At 38.3% G+C, this 18,730-nt stretch overlaps 1 protein-coding gene across 1 annotated transcript; it reads right to left on the bottom strand.

The window, feature by feature from the left end:
* Positions 1–4,886: 4,886 nt before the first annotated feature.
* ica1 (islet cell autoantigen 1) lies at positions 4,887–17,350 on the bottom strand. Its single transcript, XM_042490673.1, has 13 exons — positions 17,293–17,350; positions 14,778–14,807; positions 14,506–14,677; positions 13,883–13,955; positions 12,896–13,019; positions 11,893–12,091; positions 10,819–10,944; positions 10,536–10,634; positions 10,323–10,423; positions 10,089–10,135; positions 8,747–8,971; positions 5,323–5,412; positions 4,887–5,095 (listed from the first exon to the last, which is right to left on the bottom strand). Exons 2-13 carry the CDS (start codon positions 14,792–14,794, stop codon positions 4,974–4,976), a joined length of 1,395 nt encoding a protein of 464 aa, XP_042346607.1. The 5' UTR covers positions 14,795–14,807; positions 17,293–17,350; the 3' UTR covers positions 4,887–4,973.
* Positions 17,351–18,730: the final 1,380 nt, after the last annotated feature.

Genomic DNA, 18,730 nt, shown 5'->3' on the forward strand with positions numbered 1-18,730 from the left:
CAAACAAAGTAGGATAATGGTACCGTCTCCTCTGACAACAACCATAACAAAAATAGCTTTGCTTTCTTTTTTTAAAAAAAAAAAAAAAAAAAAAAAAGTAGAAATGACTGCTCAAATGTTTGAAGCGCCGGCAGTTTATCAAGATAAAATTTAAGACAAAACCTTTCACAAGAGACAGCTTTGAGAAACACATTCTACTCATGTTATCTAACCAGCTTCTTAGCTGTTCAGTGTTCAACCAGCTAACATCTGAAGTACATATACCTAAGCTTTTTGACAGGATGGGAAATGCTCGGTTCATGTATTTAGCATATCAGGATGTCTTGCAGTCAGAATACATCAACCCACATTAACCACAGTGTTTGCACTTGTTAAGACATGGCTCAGAATTATACAGGCCATGGCCTGTTTTTTTTTGTTTTGTTTATTTTAAAGTATTTGTAGCACAATGTCTTTGTGAAACCAGCAGTTGCTTGAGCGTTACACCCAACAGGCTAATAAGCCAAGACCTAGATCTGCATTTCTAGTCTGAGCACAAAGCTTGGTGTGGCATCTAATTTTTCATACAATAACACCTTCCTGAAATCAACCCCTGTCGGTGAGTGCGCCACTTAACTTTAAGATTTTCAGAGTAATAAATACTTAACAGACACCCACAAAATGCTAAGAAAAGTAATATTTTCTCACACCTATTTTCCTCATTAAATGAGAAATAAAACTGTCCAACTTTTGAATTTAACTTTCTGTTGGTCACAGAAGACTGACGAGGCTTAATTGCCTCAATAATTCAGAAAACAAACTTCATTCAGACTCAACAAAACAAATAATACTCACTTTAAACCATCTTGGTTACTTTTTGTTAGTAATCTAGTTAGCAACTCCACTGTTCCAACAATCACCAGCTCCGGTTTGGTTAAAATAATTCCTTATTCCACCAAGTTAGATGTTAAAAAAACATTCCTTTATTCCCCACCGTTTCTCTCTGCATGCTTGCCGCGGACTGTTTACAGTCCCATAACTTCTCCCTCCACCACTAGGTGTGGGTGTCTGTAGAGACCGCAGACTGAGCTTTAGTGGTGCATGCTGTGCACTACATACAATGACTTTAATAGAAAGAGGTGCGCCTTTATTTATGACGGTATTGAAAAACATACCTTTGGGATTTCTGAATATCCTGGTATACCATGAAACCTGTGATACCGCCCATGCCTACTGATCACTATTAAAACTCGGTTAACTCGACACAAAAATGCAAAAATCAGCTGTTTTATCAGTGATCAAACAACCAATCACAAAGCACACAACCCCCCCTTTGCCTTGTTTTATTGCCCCACACTACACAGAACAATAACTCAGGTCATGTGGAATGTACTTGCTTGGACGATGTTGCCTTTCCCCAGTGTTTATGACTTCTACAGAAAGACATTCCAGTCTTTTGCAGAGATGTTTTACTTTTTTTCCCCGGAGAGGGAGATTATTACGGACTGAATCCACAGATTGGTGTCACAGCTCGTGACAGATGACTTTTGCGTTGACCTGTTCAGGTTAGAGTTTCAGGTGCTATGACACATTCCATAGATCGCTGTTGCATTGATCAACCGTGACTACTCGTGTAAGCCGAACTAGCTACATAAGCTACACCCTCCCAAATGGACAGATATGTCGTTTGTTTCCCCCCTTTGTTAAATATGTACCAAAGCAAATTACAGATCGATGACAGGCCTGTCGTGTATTCGGGACTCGAGAGGCACCATTTTTGTGCCAGAAGCAGGACGTTTATGTGCATTTTGTTTTGTTTATAAACATTTCAGCGACACACAAACACTGGTTCATAGTGTTTCAAACACAGGCGGTAATCGTTGGACCGAGCGTAAGCACTTACTTGGACGTGAGATGATAATCACTATTTTTATTTTTAGACCAATTTGTAAGTTAAAACAATCAGAACTTGAGTGTGCAATTGATTTTTGTTTGAAGTAACGCTACACTAACAGTTTTTGTGTAACACAGTTTGGCTCAATATAGAGATCCAACCAGATGTGCCCTAACGTTACCTGCACAAGTTTTATCACCAGAACATATTTTAAAAAATTAAATTAAAAAAAGAAATTAAAAAAGTGACTGATTTAGACCAGATAAACTTTGAACGAAAGTCTTAAACTAGTAAATGTTTCATTCCAAAACTTCGGTCTTTAAAGCCACTTACTTGCACACAGAAACACAAGAATGAACAATATGCAACACATTCCACACAAATTAAGTTAAAATACTCTCATCTGCTTGCAGCTCCATGAGTTTCAATCATACTAATACTGATTTTATTCACAAGCTCATTGTGCAGTGCAGTTAAGAAATGGTTGCTATGTTTGGCAACGGTGATTCAGTTCTCCTGTGTATTACGCATTTTTATGTAGATCTTTTGTGTGTTTTTCAATAAAGAAAACAAAAAAATGTCTCTTTTTGGATTGGTATGCAATGTTTTCAAAGGCTGTAAACAGACAAGTCGACTACTAATACCAGTATTCAGAAGCATGACATTTATATACAAATAGAATTCAAAGTAAGGCAGTCAATGTATTTGGTTATGATTCATATGGCACGAGCATCAAAAATGGCACAACAAAATAAAGTCACAATGAATTATAATGTACTACATAACAAATCAATAATCATAATAATAATCATGAGGTTCTATATTATTTGTGATTAGATTAAGGCATTACTTTGATAAATATGTATTTAATTTCTGCAGCATTGGAGTCAAAATCAGTATATGATTGTATTTTCATGATTATCAAACTTTCCAGGTAGTTTGGCCCTGAAAAAAATCCACTGAAAACTGCATATAATGCCCATGAAAGCCAATAAATGAGCTAAATGAAAACATGATAAAAATCTCACACAAATATACACGTATTTTTCATTCAGTCACACTTTCACTGGATAACATAAAACAAGGCATGCAACGTGCAGATATAAACGAGTGATGTGTCTGGGAATATTCAAACGGGGTCACAAACACAGCATGTAGCAACCAATTTTAAAAGCATACATCTTGAGAAGGAAATAATTATCAGTAGTTATGATCAGTTGCTTGGAGTTTTGAATAGATCAGTGGCAGAAAAATATACCTTTTTTTCTTCAACTTTTGACTACTTCTCTGTGACGGCAGTAACTCAACTTCACTCGACTTGTTACGACTCCTGAACTCTTGCACTGTGATCTTTGTCACGTGTCTCTCTGCTGCCTGTTTGCAGTCTTCAGTAATGAGAGTCAGTAATAAAGCATGAATGCTACTAGAGACTACAGTTTTCCGAGGCAGCAAATGTCAAAGGCTTCTTGTTCCAAACTCATACTGAGGTATCCTTGCTAAACATTACTAAATGTTTAACCCACGTGAAAGAGCCAGCAGGCCTTGGAAGGTTGTCTTGTAAATTTTTTTTTTCGTTCACTACGGAAAGGACGAGAGGCTCGTTAGTGGGACTCCACAGCAGCGTAATACTGCCACCATGAGAAAAAAAATCAGATCTGTTCCTTGTTATAACAGAAACATCTCTTGATATGATGAGATATATTTGTCTCCCAATAGTAAGATACTTTTATGATATGATATATTCTTATTACACAAAAAACAAGCCCTTTTTTCACTGTTATAGCAAAACAAGAATTCCAGCTAATTTTTATTTTCATTGTGATAATTAATCCATTTGTGTCCTTGACTGAAGTTTTTAAAATTTAGTTTATGATTTGATTGAATTGTTTTCTAGACTTGCCTAAGCACAAATATATTTTTTTCAAAACTGCTCAGACGGGTTAAAATTGAGTTTTCTTATCATAATTTTATAAGTCTTTGGGCACATGGTACTGTTGTGTGTTTTCTGTATTGTTCATATTTTAGGAAAACCATCAGTCTCCATCAGCCCAAGTATTAAATATGGTATTCTGAGAAAATGACTGTATAATAATAATAATAATAATAATAATAATAATAATAATAATAATAATAATAATTATATAATAATAATAATAATAATAATTATTATTATTATTATTATTATTATTATTAGGCTGTATTCGATTTAATTATTTTTCCTTTTTTTGTCAAATAAAAATATATGTGCTAACCCTGACTTTAACGAATGATGATAAAAATGATTTTTCATAAAAGTGATTTTTCATGTGAAACATTTCTAATCGTCATACTGTTGGGTACTTCCCCCTCAGTACATTCGTTGCGAATTTCAAGACTTCAGACCAATCAAAACAAATATTTTTCTTTATTATACTAAAAATCTTTTGGCACAAGTGGGTTAATTCTTTTATATATTAGATGAAGATTAAACTTTTTCCAAATTATTTTATATTATTTTCTAATCAAATTGGTATTTGAGAGGGTTTACTGTTGCATACATAAATTTCATATACTAAATTAAGAATTTGTTAAAGGTTAATGACTGGCTTATGATAATTGGTATCTATGAATATTTTTTGGGTGGCCATTTTAAAGTTGCAATATTTATAGATGCACAACACAGTATTTATTAACCATTTAACAAGATATTATTATCATCAGTTGCAGTTATTAGCTATTTATATAATGTTAATTATTAATCATTAACAAATAGTTAATATAGAATGCAAAATGTTCCAATGGGTGCCAAAACGCACAGCTTAACTAGCATAGATTAATGCATTAATAATCATTATTAAACAATATTACCATTGTTAAAGTAAAATAACTCTGAACAAATGTTAAATTAAATATCATTTTACCATTTATTAATGTATTAATACTATGAAGTGCTGGTTGTTTTTTCCTTTTATTGATTGATTTATTATCGAAATGATTTTTTTCAGCTGTACACTTAATAACTGTGTGTGTGGAAGATCAGATTTTTTTCCGCTCACGTTGGCGGCTTTGTTCTGCTGTACCCACCAACAACACTTCAGATCACCATGACTCTGAGGAAGAACTATGCGTTGTGAAGCTCGTGCTCCGAGTCGTTTTTGCCGACCGCGTCGGGATTGGAGAGGGGGTCCAAGTCGGCAAACAGGTTGAACCAGGCTGAGAGGTCTTTGGACGTCTCTGCTTTCTCTGTGAGATGAGTTAAGAGGGTCAATCAGGCACACTGCTGAAAATTTCAACACCTCCTTTCGTCACGTCAAAGACTAAATCTGGCTAAAACACAAAATTATGAATGGAAACATCCCCTGAGTTGTTAAAGTTCTCATAAACACAGGTTTCAGTTGGACACGTCTCACTGAATAAGTCTTTTTCTTTCATGTCTTTTCATCTGTTTTACTCATTTGGCCCGCTCCTACCTTTCACCGCTGGCTTAGAGAGGTTCTGATTGGCTCCAGATGAGTGCTCTGTTGCCTCAGCGACGGGCTGCGGTATGATCCCGGCCCGATCTGAAAAGGCAGATTTTTAGATTAATCAACAGGGGACGCTTAACGTGCCAAAGCTTGATCCAACAAATAAATCACAGTGCTCTTCTCACACACTGCTGATGTGGAAGAATATTGTGTAACAGACAAACAAACGGCAACAATCAAAACATTCATCACGGAAAAATCACATCTGACATTATTAGAGGATTATTAGAAACAGGCCAGAAGTTACAATTACAATTTTGAGGTCTTGTTTCATGCAAGTTTATTTTGTTTTATCGTTTTGTGTATCCAGAAAGTACAGTTTGTATCCACACTGAGTGCCACCGGGAAGAACACAGGAATGTGGTGTTGATTTTGTCTGTTGTAACAAACAATCTGAGCCCCAAATACAAACAAGTGAGTCCAGCAGGCTCGAGAGAGCAGACAGCCTTTTGAATCCTTTGGATGTTTTTAGGGCATTATTTTCAGCTCAAGCATCCTATACTAGTGTTACCTTTATTCTACTTCCCTTATTGACATTTTGTGCACATCCTGATGTTGAAGCAGAAATTTTGAATGAATTTAATGAAAAAATCCTTTTGAAACATTTTCAGATGTTTTAGTTTAAAAGCTTTGAGTGCGACTGCAGCTTCAGGTGTTATTGGATGCATCTGCATATTCTTGATTCATGAGGATTTGAGGATTTTCCTCCGTAACGTTCTTTTACATTCTTGTTCTTGAGCCATTTTACTTTCGATCTGGCTGTTTCGGCCGTATGGTTACGATCAGTCACGTTCTTTGACTCTTGGAAATAGATTCCCTTCGGGATTTGGCTGTTTTGGCCTTCAGTCTTTAGGTTAAATTGAGGTCTGTAGCTTTGGGACTTAAACCAATTTTATTTATTTTTAAAAAATTTTTTGAGTGCCCTTTCACCCCTAGAGGGGATGTATTAAATCTGGACAACTCTTGGGTTTTTTTTGTTGTTTTTTTTTTTTTGGTCGGTGCCCATGTTAACGTGATGTAGCAGCCACACTGCCCGTGTTAGCAGCACTAATCTGGCGCGGCTCGACTGCGAAACATTTAGACATTCAGAGTCTTGCCTATTTTTTCACTCAACGTTCTTGGATTTCAGCAAAAATAGACTGTGAAAGCAGTGTTTTGATAATCATATTGATATTTTACCACCTTTCACTTCAGTTTTAAAGTCTTTATCTGTTAAAGACATTAAAAATACAAATATATGTGTTTAATTCAGCCTTTGCTGTTTCCATTTCAAAATAAAAGCCCTCTGACAACAACATTTCTGTGAATAGCATCCCTTCAGTTGTTGACATTAGGCTTTTTTTGTACCATTATTTGGCCTTTTTCCTTTATTATTAATAGGAGAGCTTAATATGAAGGGGGAGAGAGAGAGGGTGACATGCAGCTGTCAATATTTCCAACAGAATGTGGGAGCGGTCACGTATGAGGGATTTCTGGGAGGTGATAGTCCACGATTTCACAGAGGAATTGTGGATTCAAAACTGAATGATCCGCTCAAATTTTAAAGAGTTATGTGATGCAATAGCTCCTCTTGCAGCTCCTGCTGCATCATGAGGCAGCCAGTTCCTACTGACAAGCACATAGCCATAGCATCATGTGACCTATACAGGCGAAGAAAGTGTCATCGCACTTTTTCAAATAGCCTGAAATACCACCTTATGCGAAAGTAAAACCTTTTTTGCAATAAATGTTTTTTTTTTTTCAAAAATGACGTGTTACCATTGGCCTATTTTATATTTGCAATTTCAATTTGCACAATTTGTTTAACAGACACCCGCCTTGTGTGAATACTGCAAGCATGAAGCCACAGCGGTTCACTTGAATGGCTGTCACACACTGCTCGTGCAGGCAGTGATGCTGAGGCGTAAGTCTCTGCTTCCTTCAAGAGTGACTTCTTTGACCACCATATCACCAAAATCTGAAAGGTGCTGCACCTACGCTGTTCTTTCTGTGATCTTCTGATAACAGCCAGAAACCTCTGGTCCTTGAGTCCTCCAGATCGACTTGTTCAACATGGTCCTTACAGCCCATACAGTCATCCAGACTAGTTTCATAGACATCTCTTGAAAACCTGCAGCACTCTTTCCTCTTTCCATATGGATTTTTTTTTACAGCAAAATTATCTTAAGTATAAATCAGTAAGTGTAAGACGAGCTGTGAGAGCAGAGAGGTAGATTTCAAAGCACTAAAGAAGTTTTACAGCATGTTTTTCCTTACATGCTGTCAAAAGTTATTTTGCACTTACGAGTCAGCCCCTGCCTGTGCGCGCTCCGACCTGCACATACAGACTGACTACGGCTCGAACTGGCTCCATTCGGTGCTTTAAAATCGTTTTAGACTTTTACCAAGTTCTGTGCTTTCTCGAGTTGTGATTGAATTCTGTTGACAGTTCGTGGGATGACATATTGTTTCTGCTCTTTGGTACTATAGATTAGACTTCAAGCTGCAATATCAATTAAATTGTAACAGGTTTTCGAAAGCTTTCAAAAAAAGAAAAGTTTGATCAGGCCCAAGTCTGCTTCGTTGACCAGCTGGGCTCTCCGCTTTCTTTTCAAAACTCATTGCTGTCTTGGCTGCTTTGGGTCACATTGACCATATGCTTAATCTAAACCTTTTCCTTGTGCTTGAGTTGACAAAGCTCTAAACTTCTTGCACTTTCCTTATCAACACTACACTGTGACGTGCAGCAATTATAGCTTATAAAACCACTACCTGATTAACTCAATCTGAAAAGACCTTTTCTGCAAAAAAATGTCCGCTTCATAATTTCACTCAGGAAATACGCACATGCTGTAAGTTTTTTTCAGATTCATAGTTAGTCTGCTCAAACCCTCAGAGCTGGAAACAGACAAAACCGAATCAGCAAAACCAGACGAGGTGCTAGCAGCCAGTGCCCAGGCCTGGATGAAATGGAAAGTAGTTGGCAATTACCGACGGGTAAGCAAATCTAATTGCTATGTTATTATAGCCTCCTTGTATTACATTGACAGACGTGGGTTTGATAAATCACTCTTAAAGCCACTTTTCTCCCCGTGTGGAAATATTTAGCTACAATGCGGAAAAGCAGCTTTTTTTATGTTTAATGCACTCATTCATGGAAAAACAATGTAACTTATTTAGTTTTTCAGGCATGTTTATGTCACTAAGAACTTAATTAAATTAGGATAATGATGGCTAATATAGAGGTTTTAGCTAGAAGAGGAAGGTGGAAACCTCTAGTGGTCTCATTTTGATACAGAAACCTTAATCTTTTGTTGACTAAAGAGGTTTTTGGACAGTTGTACCGCTTATGCTGGCTCACACATGCACGCACAGACTAGTATGTTCTGACCTGAGAGGGAAGACTGCAGATTATTCAGACTCTGGTCCAGCAGCTGAGATGGTAGAAAGAAGGAGTTTTCCTTTATCTGGGCCTCTGCTGGTCGACTTGCGCTCGCTCCCTCCTCGGTGTCTCCAAACACCTCCGTCCACTCTCGGGAGAAGTCCCCCTCATCCACAGACATACTGCCCAGGATCTCGTTCAGTAACGCCATGCTGTCCTTCTCTACCTCCAACTCTAATTATACAGAAACATTAAAGTAATGTTACTGGTTTTCAGGCTACTCTGCATTGCTTTGCTTGTGTAAATGGGAGACGCAGGTGTTTAAGGATTCTTGATGTTTCTTAATAAACAATAAGTCAACTGGCATGATCATTTTTAAGTTGTTCTAAAGGTTAAATGCTAAAGATTCAGCCGCTCCAATTTTTAAAAAGTTACTTTACCCAGATATATTTCATTTGCATATCAACTTTGGATTCATGAAAAGCTTTTTCCCACATGCCTCCACAGGAAACGAAGGATCCAAAAATAGAGGGAATTCTTGATGAACTGACCCTTCCTAAGTCCCGTCCCCCATAGTTACTGTTGCTAGGTCGGATAAGCTTTAGGGAAAAGAAACATGGTTTCATTCAGCCGCAGTAGAGTTTTTTTGGGTGTCAGGTAAAATAGCTTCGAGAAGCCGACAGCAAGTCTATGGTTTGCTATCAAAGGATCTATTCAGGACGTTAACGTTTTTATAAACAAAGAGAGGAACTTCCACACATTGTCCCATTTTCTGCTGACGTATTTATTTAGCGAAAAAGAAGCTGTTTCGGTCGTTATAACCACAGCAACTGCCTCAATGTTTAATCATCGAATCAGATGACGGCTGAGACTGATGATCACCTGATGTTTTTTGCACCATCAGCCAGACAATAAAGTTTGAAAAAATCACAATAAACGTTAAATATAGCTACATGTAACCTTACGTACCCTGCAGGTTATTTGAAGTTACATGTAGTTATATTTAGTGTTTATTTAATTGTTTTATTAGTTTATTTAATTTTGATCTTTCAAATTCAAAGTACCTGTGGGAGAAGTATTCCTGTAAAATTTGCTTGTATTCTTTGTCGTCTACGCTGGTAAACTTTTGGATTTTGGATTGTTGAATATTCAAAACAAGCAAGTGTCGGACTTGAAGTCTGAAATTTGTCCCTATTCTTATACATTTTATGAATTATCAGTTCATCAGGACAGCATCCAGCAGATGATGTTGTTATAATTATAGTTGGTTTGCAGCAAGTAAGTAAATTATTCAATAATTTCAATCGTATAAAAACAGATTGTAGTTACACACAGTAGCATTGTCTTTTACCTTCTGTGGTCTTATCGCTGGTGTTTTCAGTTACTAGTGAGATGAGTCTGTAAATATGAGACAGAAGATCAGTTTATAACATTTAAGGGATTCGTAAAGCAACAGGTGTGTAGAAACGCTGTGTTTATGTTCAGTCCATACTGATGTGTTAATAAACATATTCTCAGTTTGCACCGTTGGCACGCACGTGTTTGGTCTACCTGCATGAGTACAGATCGAGACGAGATAACTCACTGGCCGTCTGTGGTCTTGGCTTTTTTCCCGTCTTCTGCCTCTGCTTTAAGTTTCTTCTTCCCTTTCTTCTTTGCCAGCTTGTCCATGGGGCCTTGTAAGGTCTGAAAGAATAATAACAGAATCACTGATTATAGTTTGTGGCTGATTCTTGAGACGAAGAACTACTTTGGCAGAGTTCAGATCTAGTTTGTGCAGGTGAAGATGCTCTCTGACCTTTAGTGTGGAGAACTCGTAATGCTGACAGCCCTTGAAGCTCTCGTGAATGGCCGCCATCGTGTGGGACGTCTTCTCCCAGAAGTGCAAAAGTGTCGTCTGAAACAGAGTCAAACAAAAGCATTTGTTTCTCTCGTCTCTTCGAGTGGTCCGACCGTTAAATCTCTTTGTTCCCGTCATGTTTGTCTTCCTTCCCGGCTTTAACCACATGTGGCGAAGCCACTGAAAACTCCCCGTTTAGGGTCAGTGGAGTGTATGCAAACAGCTGGGGTTTGTGGTTTACCTGGTACGTGGTTAACACGTGAGAGAGGAGGTTGCAGCGGCTGGCTCCCAGCAGGTCGACTTTCTGGCAGACATCATTCTTCAGTTTGTCGAAGCTTGTTTTGGTTGTGCGCACCTGGGCCTGAACCTGAGATACATAAAGGATAAGAAAATGCCCCAACTGAAGATAAGCGACCAGCATTGTGTATCACACGGGTCTGAACAGTGAAAACACAAACTCTGGAGTTCATGTTTGTGCAAGTGTAAGCAGAAAAGAGCACGCTGGGTTCTTGATCTCAACGATGTAGTTTGAACCAGTGAACCCACATGTAATGGTGTGTTCTGCCCTCTAGTGGCGTAATATTTTAACCGTTTGTGCTGTTTGTGTGGCCTCAGGTGTTGCAGCAAATGAGGGCTAAAACTCCTAGTCAGTAACTCAGTTAGCTGATGATATTTGAATAACTTGATAACTGACTATCTTTTGGTACTAAACAAGATATATGAAGCTTTCTCTGTCTGACTCTAATAGACAATTTTGGCTGTTTTCTGACATTTTTAGACTAAACATTTAATGGAAAAGATAATGTCTCTCACAGTTTTGGCGGCTCTCTAAAATTATTCACGTTTTTATATCTGGAGAGCACTGACAGCAAGCTGAGCAATAGCCAACAAATAAAAGCTGTCAAACTGATGTAGTCTCATTTAGCATCTATATTTGCTGAAGTACTTTATGTCGTAGAAACATGGAAGTATCTTAAGCTTGTGTTGATCAAAGACCTCATTTCTAACCAAAAAACGATTAAAAAAAACTATATACTTTGAGACAAAGAAAGTGGAGCTGCTGAAACTTATTTATGGGTATTTGGACTCATTACTAAGATTCTCCAAGCCAACAATTGAAATTTTTGCAAGTTTTCACAAAAGACACATTGACTAGTCCTTGTAGGAAAAGCATTAATGCAAATATTACCAGATAATAACACTGTCGGAGTCTAAAAGGCAAAACTGCATTTAATGCAGGGACTAGTTATGTTTCACCTGTGCTCACTTTGTCTGACGTTTTGATTCGGCCTTCTGTTCTGTGTGACGGACAAACCTTGCGAAATTTTTCCATCTGTTTATGAGTATCTGGATCCAGCTCCTGAGATACGTCCTTCATCCAGAGCAGCGCCCCGCGGTATTCAGTCCTCGACTGCTCCATTCGATTCACCGTGAGCCACGTGTCTGAGATCGCTCGGTAGCGAAATGTTTCAACCTCCTGGTACAGACGGCACAGAGGGCTCCTCAGAGCCAATCTGTAGGATGCAGAGATAAATTAAGTATTAAAGTGCTGCAAGTTTGACATTATCATTATCAGATTAGTTTTAGACATTAGACTGTTGTGAGTTCTGGCATTAAAACCTCTTTTGACCTTTACAGTGCATGAGACAGTCTGCTGAATAATTTAAAGTCACAGAGGAAAAGGCTCCATCTCCAGCAGTGATAACACTCGAAAGTGTCTTACAAAAGCAAAACACGTCAGTCAAAGTCTCCCAGAAAAATCCGTTCAACCAACTATTTTGTGTTCATCTCTATAAATAAAGAAATAAATTGATCTCTAAACCAAAAAAGAGAAATATGAAAAGGACCTTTTACAAAAACATGCCTCAAAGATATTTTTACTATATAAGGGAAACATATGAAAAGGACCTTATACAAAAACATGCCTCAAAGATATTTTTACTATATATATATATATATATATATAATATATATATATGAAATTCATTTTCTAATATTTGTTTTATATGGCTGTAAAATATCAACAACTTTTTTTTCAAACAGCTGTATTTATTCAAGTTTTTTTTTACAAGATTAGATCTCAGCACAGCATGATAACATTTCAATTTACCACTGCACAATGCTGATTTTTACTGACCTGTGATGTCGGATAATTTTGAATAAATCACTAAATTAATGTCAGGCATGGCATTGGCAGTGCATTGCATTGCATCTTCTAGTGAGGCTGTAACTTTCATGTAAATTATCTGCGTGTTTCATAAGGACGTACCATACATCTGTCAAACATACACAGACGTTTTTTTTGGTATGTTGCCTACCTCTGTTGGGAGGAGAAGCAGAGCGCTTTCCCGGTCGCCTGCATGATCTTTCCAGCTCTGGTTTTATCCTGCGAGCCCTGAGAGCGCAGGAAACGGCCCAGCTCATTCTCCTCCTGAGAAAGAACTTCACAGTAGAGATGAAGTCTTTAATTGAAGTATTTCAGACAGTATTGCGCCTTAATATTCACCCTTGTATCTCAATAAATAAATGGATACCTTTTGCAGGAATAAATACATCTCATATACACAGTTTTTGGATACTGACACATCCCTAACTTGCTAATATCCAATCCTAAGTTCTTTAACCAAACTCCCAGACAGGGCTGTGAAATGCTTTCGCGGCTCTGCCTCGTTGAGAGGTGCTGGCTGTGCATTAGGATAGCACTCATGAGCTCCTGGCGAAGCAGCACTGTGTCTTCCCTGCAGAATGTGAGGATCTCTGCTCTGTTTGGCAAAGACAGTGTGCGCTGAGCGCTGCCTTCTGGGTGTTTTTTTCTGAGCGCCCAGAGATAAAGAATGTTGAACTTTTCGTCACTTTTACTTTGGCCATTCAATCACAGTGGAGCAGGGACCAATGCTGCAAAGAAAAACTGTCACATTCTACATGTACAAGTGCTGAACAACAACAGTGGAGGAGCAATATTTTAATATAGTGTTTGTATATTATGTTTCCTCTCGTGAATCAGCACAGACCGGCAGGTCCGTCCTTTCTCCCCTTTCGAGAGGAAGAATGTTTACTTTCGCAAATATTCAGTATCATTTCAACCAGACGCAAAACCAGCTGAAAAAATTCTGTGTCTCCAAAGTGCTCTGAAAGGCTCCCAGCTGGGTGTTTTTTGAGTTATTTTCAGCTGGGAGAAATGCTTTGAAGAGCCTTTTTAGAGTATTTTCCTGAATATGAACTGGCATGATCTCCACTTTGTGAACTCTGTGGACAGTTCATATTTTTTGTTAATTTGGAGTTTATGTTTCAACCACATTACTTACAGCAGATCCTCCTCTGGTACTGCTCGATGACCTTTAGCAGCTCCATGCATGTTCTCTGGATGGAGTGGAAGACCTGCAGAAGAAAGTTGTGGTAAACACCTGATCATTGTGAAAGTTACTCTCAGTTAAGTGTGTAATACACTGCTGAAATATGCCTATTTATCAAGTATATAAATACCATATATCCACTAAAGTCTATGATACTTTATTGATTTTAAGATGTTATATCTACATAATGGACGTGATGCAACACTGAGCTTTAAAAGTTGAGCTCTGATCTGGTTTGTAGATCTCCAGTTCATCACGATGCTTATCCAGGACCTGGCCTGAATTAACGCTGGATGTTCCAGCTTTTATGAAGTATCGATTTAAGCCATTAAATTCACTTCACTCCTGAAATGGAGGCATAGATGATGGGGGTAGGAGAGACAGCCTAATGTACGTTTTAAGCCTCAAGCAAATACTTGGCATCGTGTGAATCAAAAAGCCATTTTAGTCACTGCAGAGTCGGCCTGAGGGAGAGTATCTCCACTGTTTCTTAATGTTTCTGGGATGCGACTGCGGCCTGACTTTCTTTTCCCGAAGTCGCTTAAAACTCCAGCAGTTTTCATGGTCCGCCTCACCTCCAGCTTGCCGTCCAGATCTGCATCTGACGCCACCACATGTTCGTCCTCTTTCTTCCCCGTGACCTTGATCAGCGTCTGTTTGGTTTTCCAGTACTTCTGCTGGAACTTGTTCACCACAGATGAGTCTTGGCTTTGGATGAAGCGGTCTAGATAGTCTTGGGAGTAGCCGCTGCAATGACACAAACGTTGCACAGGTGTTGTGAGTTGTGCTTTCCTAATATGCACAGTATGAACTCAGTGATCGGTGTGAAACTGTGTGAGGTACTCACAAATTTCCTCCCTCCATTTTGTGAGATTACCTGTGAAGACAGCAGAGCACCTTGGTTACCAGAGCGCTGAGGAATAATATGGGTGCATTCAGAAATGCTCACTCTGAGTGCCAGAGCGCGCTGGACTGTTTGTAGATTTTGAGCGCTGTTTGAATTTATCATTCAGTTATTCAGAGCACCTCACTCTCTGAGCAGCAGAACGTACTCTGAGCACGCCGTACGGGAAGACAAAGCACTTGAGCTTTGTGAATTTGTGTAGAAATAGAGCGCTCTGTCATATTAGTGTGGAGCGTCAGATTGTATTTATGGACACACCCTATGTGTAGGGCTTGGGAGCAGTGGCGAGATTTCTTTAAAAAAATATATGTTTCTTATGTTTTAGCAAACAAAAGTCAGTACAACGCTTTTTGATTTGTTTTTTAAATTAAGTGCAGCTAAGTTCTCTGCGTGTAAACATGCAGTAGAGAATATGAAGTTGATAAAGAGCGTAGACTGTTTATAAAGATGGGTAACGCGTCCCCACTTCCCCTCGCAATGCTTACGTGAAGCTAAAATATCCCGGATACGGCCGCTGCCATCTTGCGTTGGTGACATTATTCGGAGCTGAAATCTGTGCAGCAGCGATCAGTCACATTGAATGCATCCTCTTTTTGTAGAATTGAATAGCTCATTTAAACCAAACGTATCATAAAAACGATCACTTGAACAAACATGAGGGTGATGAGAACTACCTTCGGTGACAGAAACCATCTTTAGGAAAAATGTATTTGGCGTGTACTTTGAGTTTTTAATTTGGCTTATGTCCCATTCACTAACATGGAGGGGCGGGTTTTACGACCTATACTGCAGCCAGACACCAGGGGGCGCTCGAGACTTAATTTAGAGCTATTTATCAATTTAAATTGTTTCGCTGTGAGTTGCCGAGATGTCTGCATCCTCTCCAAAATAATGGAACTAGGTGGCATTCAGCCAATCGTATCTGTCAGAAGGAAGCGTGCATCTACTCATGGAAAAGAGGCTTGAGATGTTAACGTTAATGTGGTCCTCCTCGGCTGAGCTGGAACATTAGCTCAGTGGTGCTAGGTGAGCTAGCAGTAGATGCACACTTCCTTCTGTGCAGTGATCAGGATTCCTGCAGACAAGTTAGATTTAAGACTTTTCAAGACTTTTTGTGATGCCAATTGGAATTAATTTTTTATACTAATTTGTTAATAACCAAAATTGAAGGACATTTTTATTTTACCCAAATGTTTAGTATGACATAAAACAAAAATTGTCTTTTTTTTACAGTGAGAAAGATTAGTTGCATCAAATGTTTAAATGTTTAAAAAAAATTTTTTTGAGTGAAACACATGGAAAACAATGACTATTTTCTGGCATTTCTGTCCAGTTTTTTTTGACAATTTTGTGTTTTCCACTCTGCATGTGGGATTCGTCTGCTTGGATTCCCATCATCATGGTTTAGTTCGGTATAAAGAAAATAGACCCTACATGAAACTGCTCGCTACAGAGTCTGTGGATTATCTCGAGAAACTGGGTCATGATTTTTGGAAACAGACCCTGCTGTTTAGTTTTTTGAATGTACTTTTTGGCGCTCTGAGCACCACAAGCTGAGTGCCATTTAGTTCCATTATATTAGAAAGAAACCAGAGATCTTTACCGCCGATATCGCCAACATTCAGCAACTCACACCAAAGCAATCTAGACTGATAAATAGCACTAGGTAAAAGGAAAAATAGGTGTTTTTATACTATGGAGGGAACCCTCCCTTTAACCTCATTGTGTTCATTATTTTTTATTAATAAATTAAATCTGCAAAGTAACTAGTAGAGGAAGCTGTAACATAAATATACTGGAGACATATTAAGTGGCATGAAATTAAAATTACAAAGCAAAATTTGTCGTAATTAAGCACAGTTCTTCTCCACTTGGTAAGCTTGAGTCACCTCTTTCTTTAGCTGTTCAGTGGTGAAATGTAACTGACTGATAACCGACCTGTTTCTATAAGCCATAATAAGGCGTGACTGAGGTTTTATTTATTTTTCTATACCCTCCCAGCTGCGTTCAAACATTAACCAGCGAACATTTCACCACCAGAGTAGGTTTATCGCTTTTGTGTGAAGACTTAAAACGTTATAACCGTTTGTTTCTCAGAGGTGTCTCACCTGCTGTCCCTCATCGATGACATGAATAATTAATCATTTTTATACACAGCTCGCGCGTCACGACTCATTTTCATTTGATGATGGGTTTTAATGCGATGCTATAAACGCGGCACCTTCACAACACAGAACACATAAACTACATAATAATCAAAAATCACTTATAATCACTTATATGTGTATTGCATATAGACGAAGTATGACTATAATAAATCCGCACCTCACCAGAATAAACACAACGCCCGACTCACTGCACAGTGCGGAAACGGAGCATCGTCTCCTTTTTTTCGCACAAATATAACAACATAAATGAGCGAATATCAAAATAAAAGCACCGCATGCTGCACACCTACCTGATAAGATGTATATAAAAAAATGTCGTTATTTTCCTCCCATCGCTGCTGGGACTGCAGTTCCCCGGTAGGCCCTGCTGTACTCTGATGTGTACACACAGCTGCTCATTCACTCCTGCACGCAACGCGCCTGACGTCATTCAGGGTGCGCTCCCTCTGATGCCGCGCGCATCACGATCAGATGTTTGTCTCGTGCAAACAGATATTACTAATGTATGAGCACTAATTGCGTCGTGAGTGGCGTGTTTGTGTAGCATTGTGCAAACCGGCTTCATAAATGTAAGACAGAAGACAATAATGAAAAATAGACAATAATAAAAGAAAAAATAATAACATTTATTTATGCAACACTTTACAGAACAAACTTACAAAGTGCTTTACATGATAGAACAAAGAGTAAACTGCAATGAGGCAAATAGAATCAAATAATTAAAATAATACAAAATTAAAGACCCAGTTCAGTTTTTTTTGTTTTGTTTTTTGTTTTTTGCTTACTATAAATTATTGATAACATGAGATAAACACACCTTTATCCTTCACCAGAGGGGAAATGTCAGTGTTGCAAAAGCACAAATGTCAGACATGAGACAGATAAAATTAATTTTTAGACTTGAATATAAAACAAGAATAGCAGTGAAAATACAGGGTTGGTCTCTAACTCACCTGCTAAAGTGCATGCCCCATACCCCATTCCCTGTCTCTCTCTCCCACATTTTCCTGTCATTCTGCAACTGTACTATTAAATAAAGGGAAAATCCCCCAAAACATAGTCTTAATCCTATTAATCCTATTTTGATGTGGCCACTTATAATTAACCCCACCTGTGGGCGTCCTTTGTAATATTGACAAATCTACATGCTGAAGAAGAGCGTCTGGCCCAAATTGTCCACATGCCAATAAAAACATTATAATTGGAGTAATATTCTGATCTTTAATGCATTGATATCCCCTTTGAGGATGCATCACCCAGTTTTTACACATATATGTACACAGATAAGAAAGAAACCAGCCTCAGCAGACATTTATACGCTTCATAAACATTAATATAATGTATGAAACATGCAAACTTAACATTTGTGACTTGCAGAAATATAAAATTCTAACATTTTCCTCTGGTGACTGCGCTTTATTTTTTACTGTTTGTCAAAATTCATGCACTAAATGATCATCTGATTAAATAAAAAAGTAAGTGACAGATTAATCAGTAATGAAAAGAATCCTCAGCTGCAGCCAGTGCTCTATATGATATTAAAATGTGTTAAAGGTCAGCCTTCTCCCTGCAGACCACCATTCCTCTGCACATTAAACACCTCCCAGTGTTTAGTTCTGCGTTTATCCAAAGGATGGCAGTGTAACATAAAAGAAGACGGGCTGTGCACCTTTAATAGTCTCCTCTCTCCTGTTTGGGGCCCCCGAGCTTTCATCTGTTGGCTTCAAT

This window comes from Plectropomus leopardus, chromosome 7 (assembly GCF_008729295.1).
Source record: "Plectropomus leopardus isolate mb chromosome 7, YSFRI_Pleo_2.0, whole genome shotgun sequence".
Classification (NCBI taxonomy): domain Eukaryota; kingdom Metazoa; phylum Chordata; class Actinopteri; order Perciformes; family Serranidae; genus Plectropomus; species Plectropomus leopardus.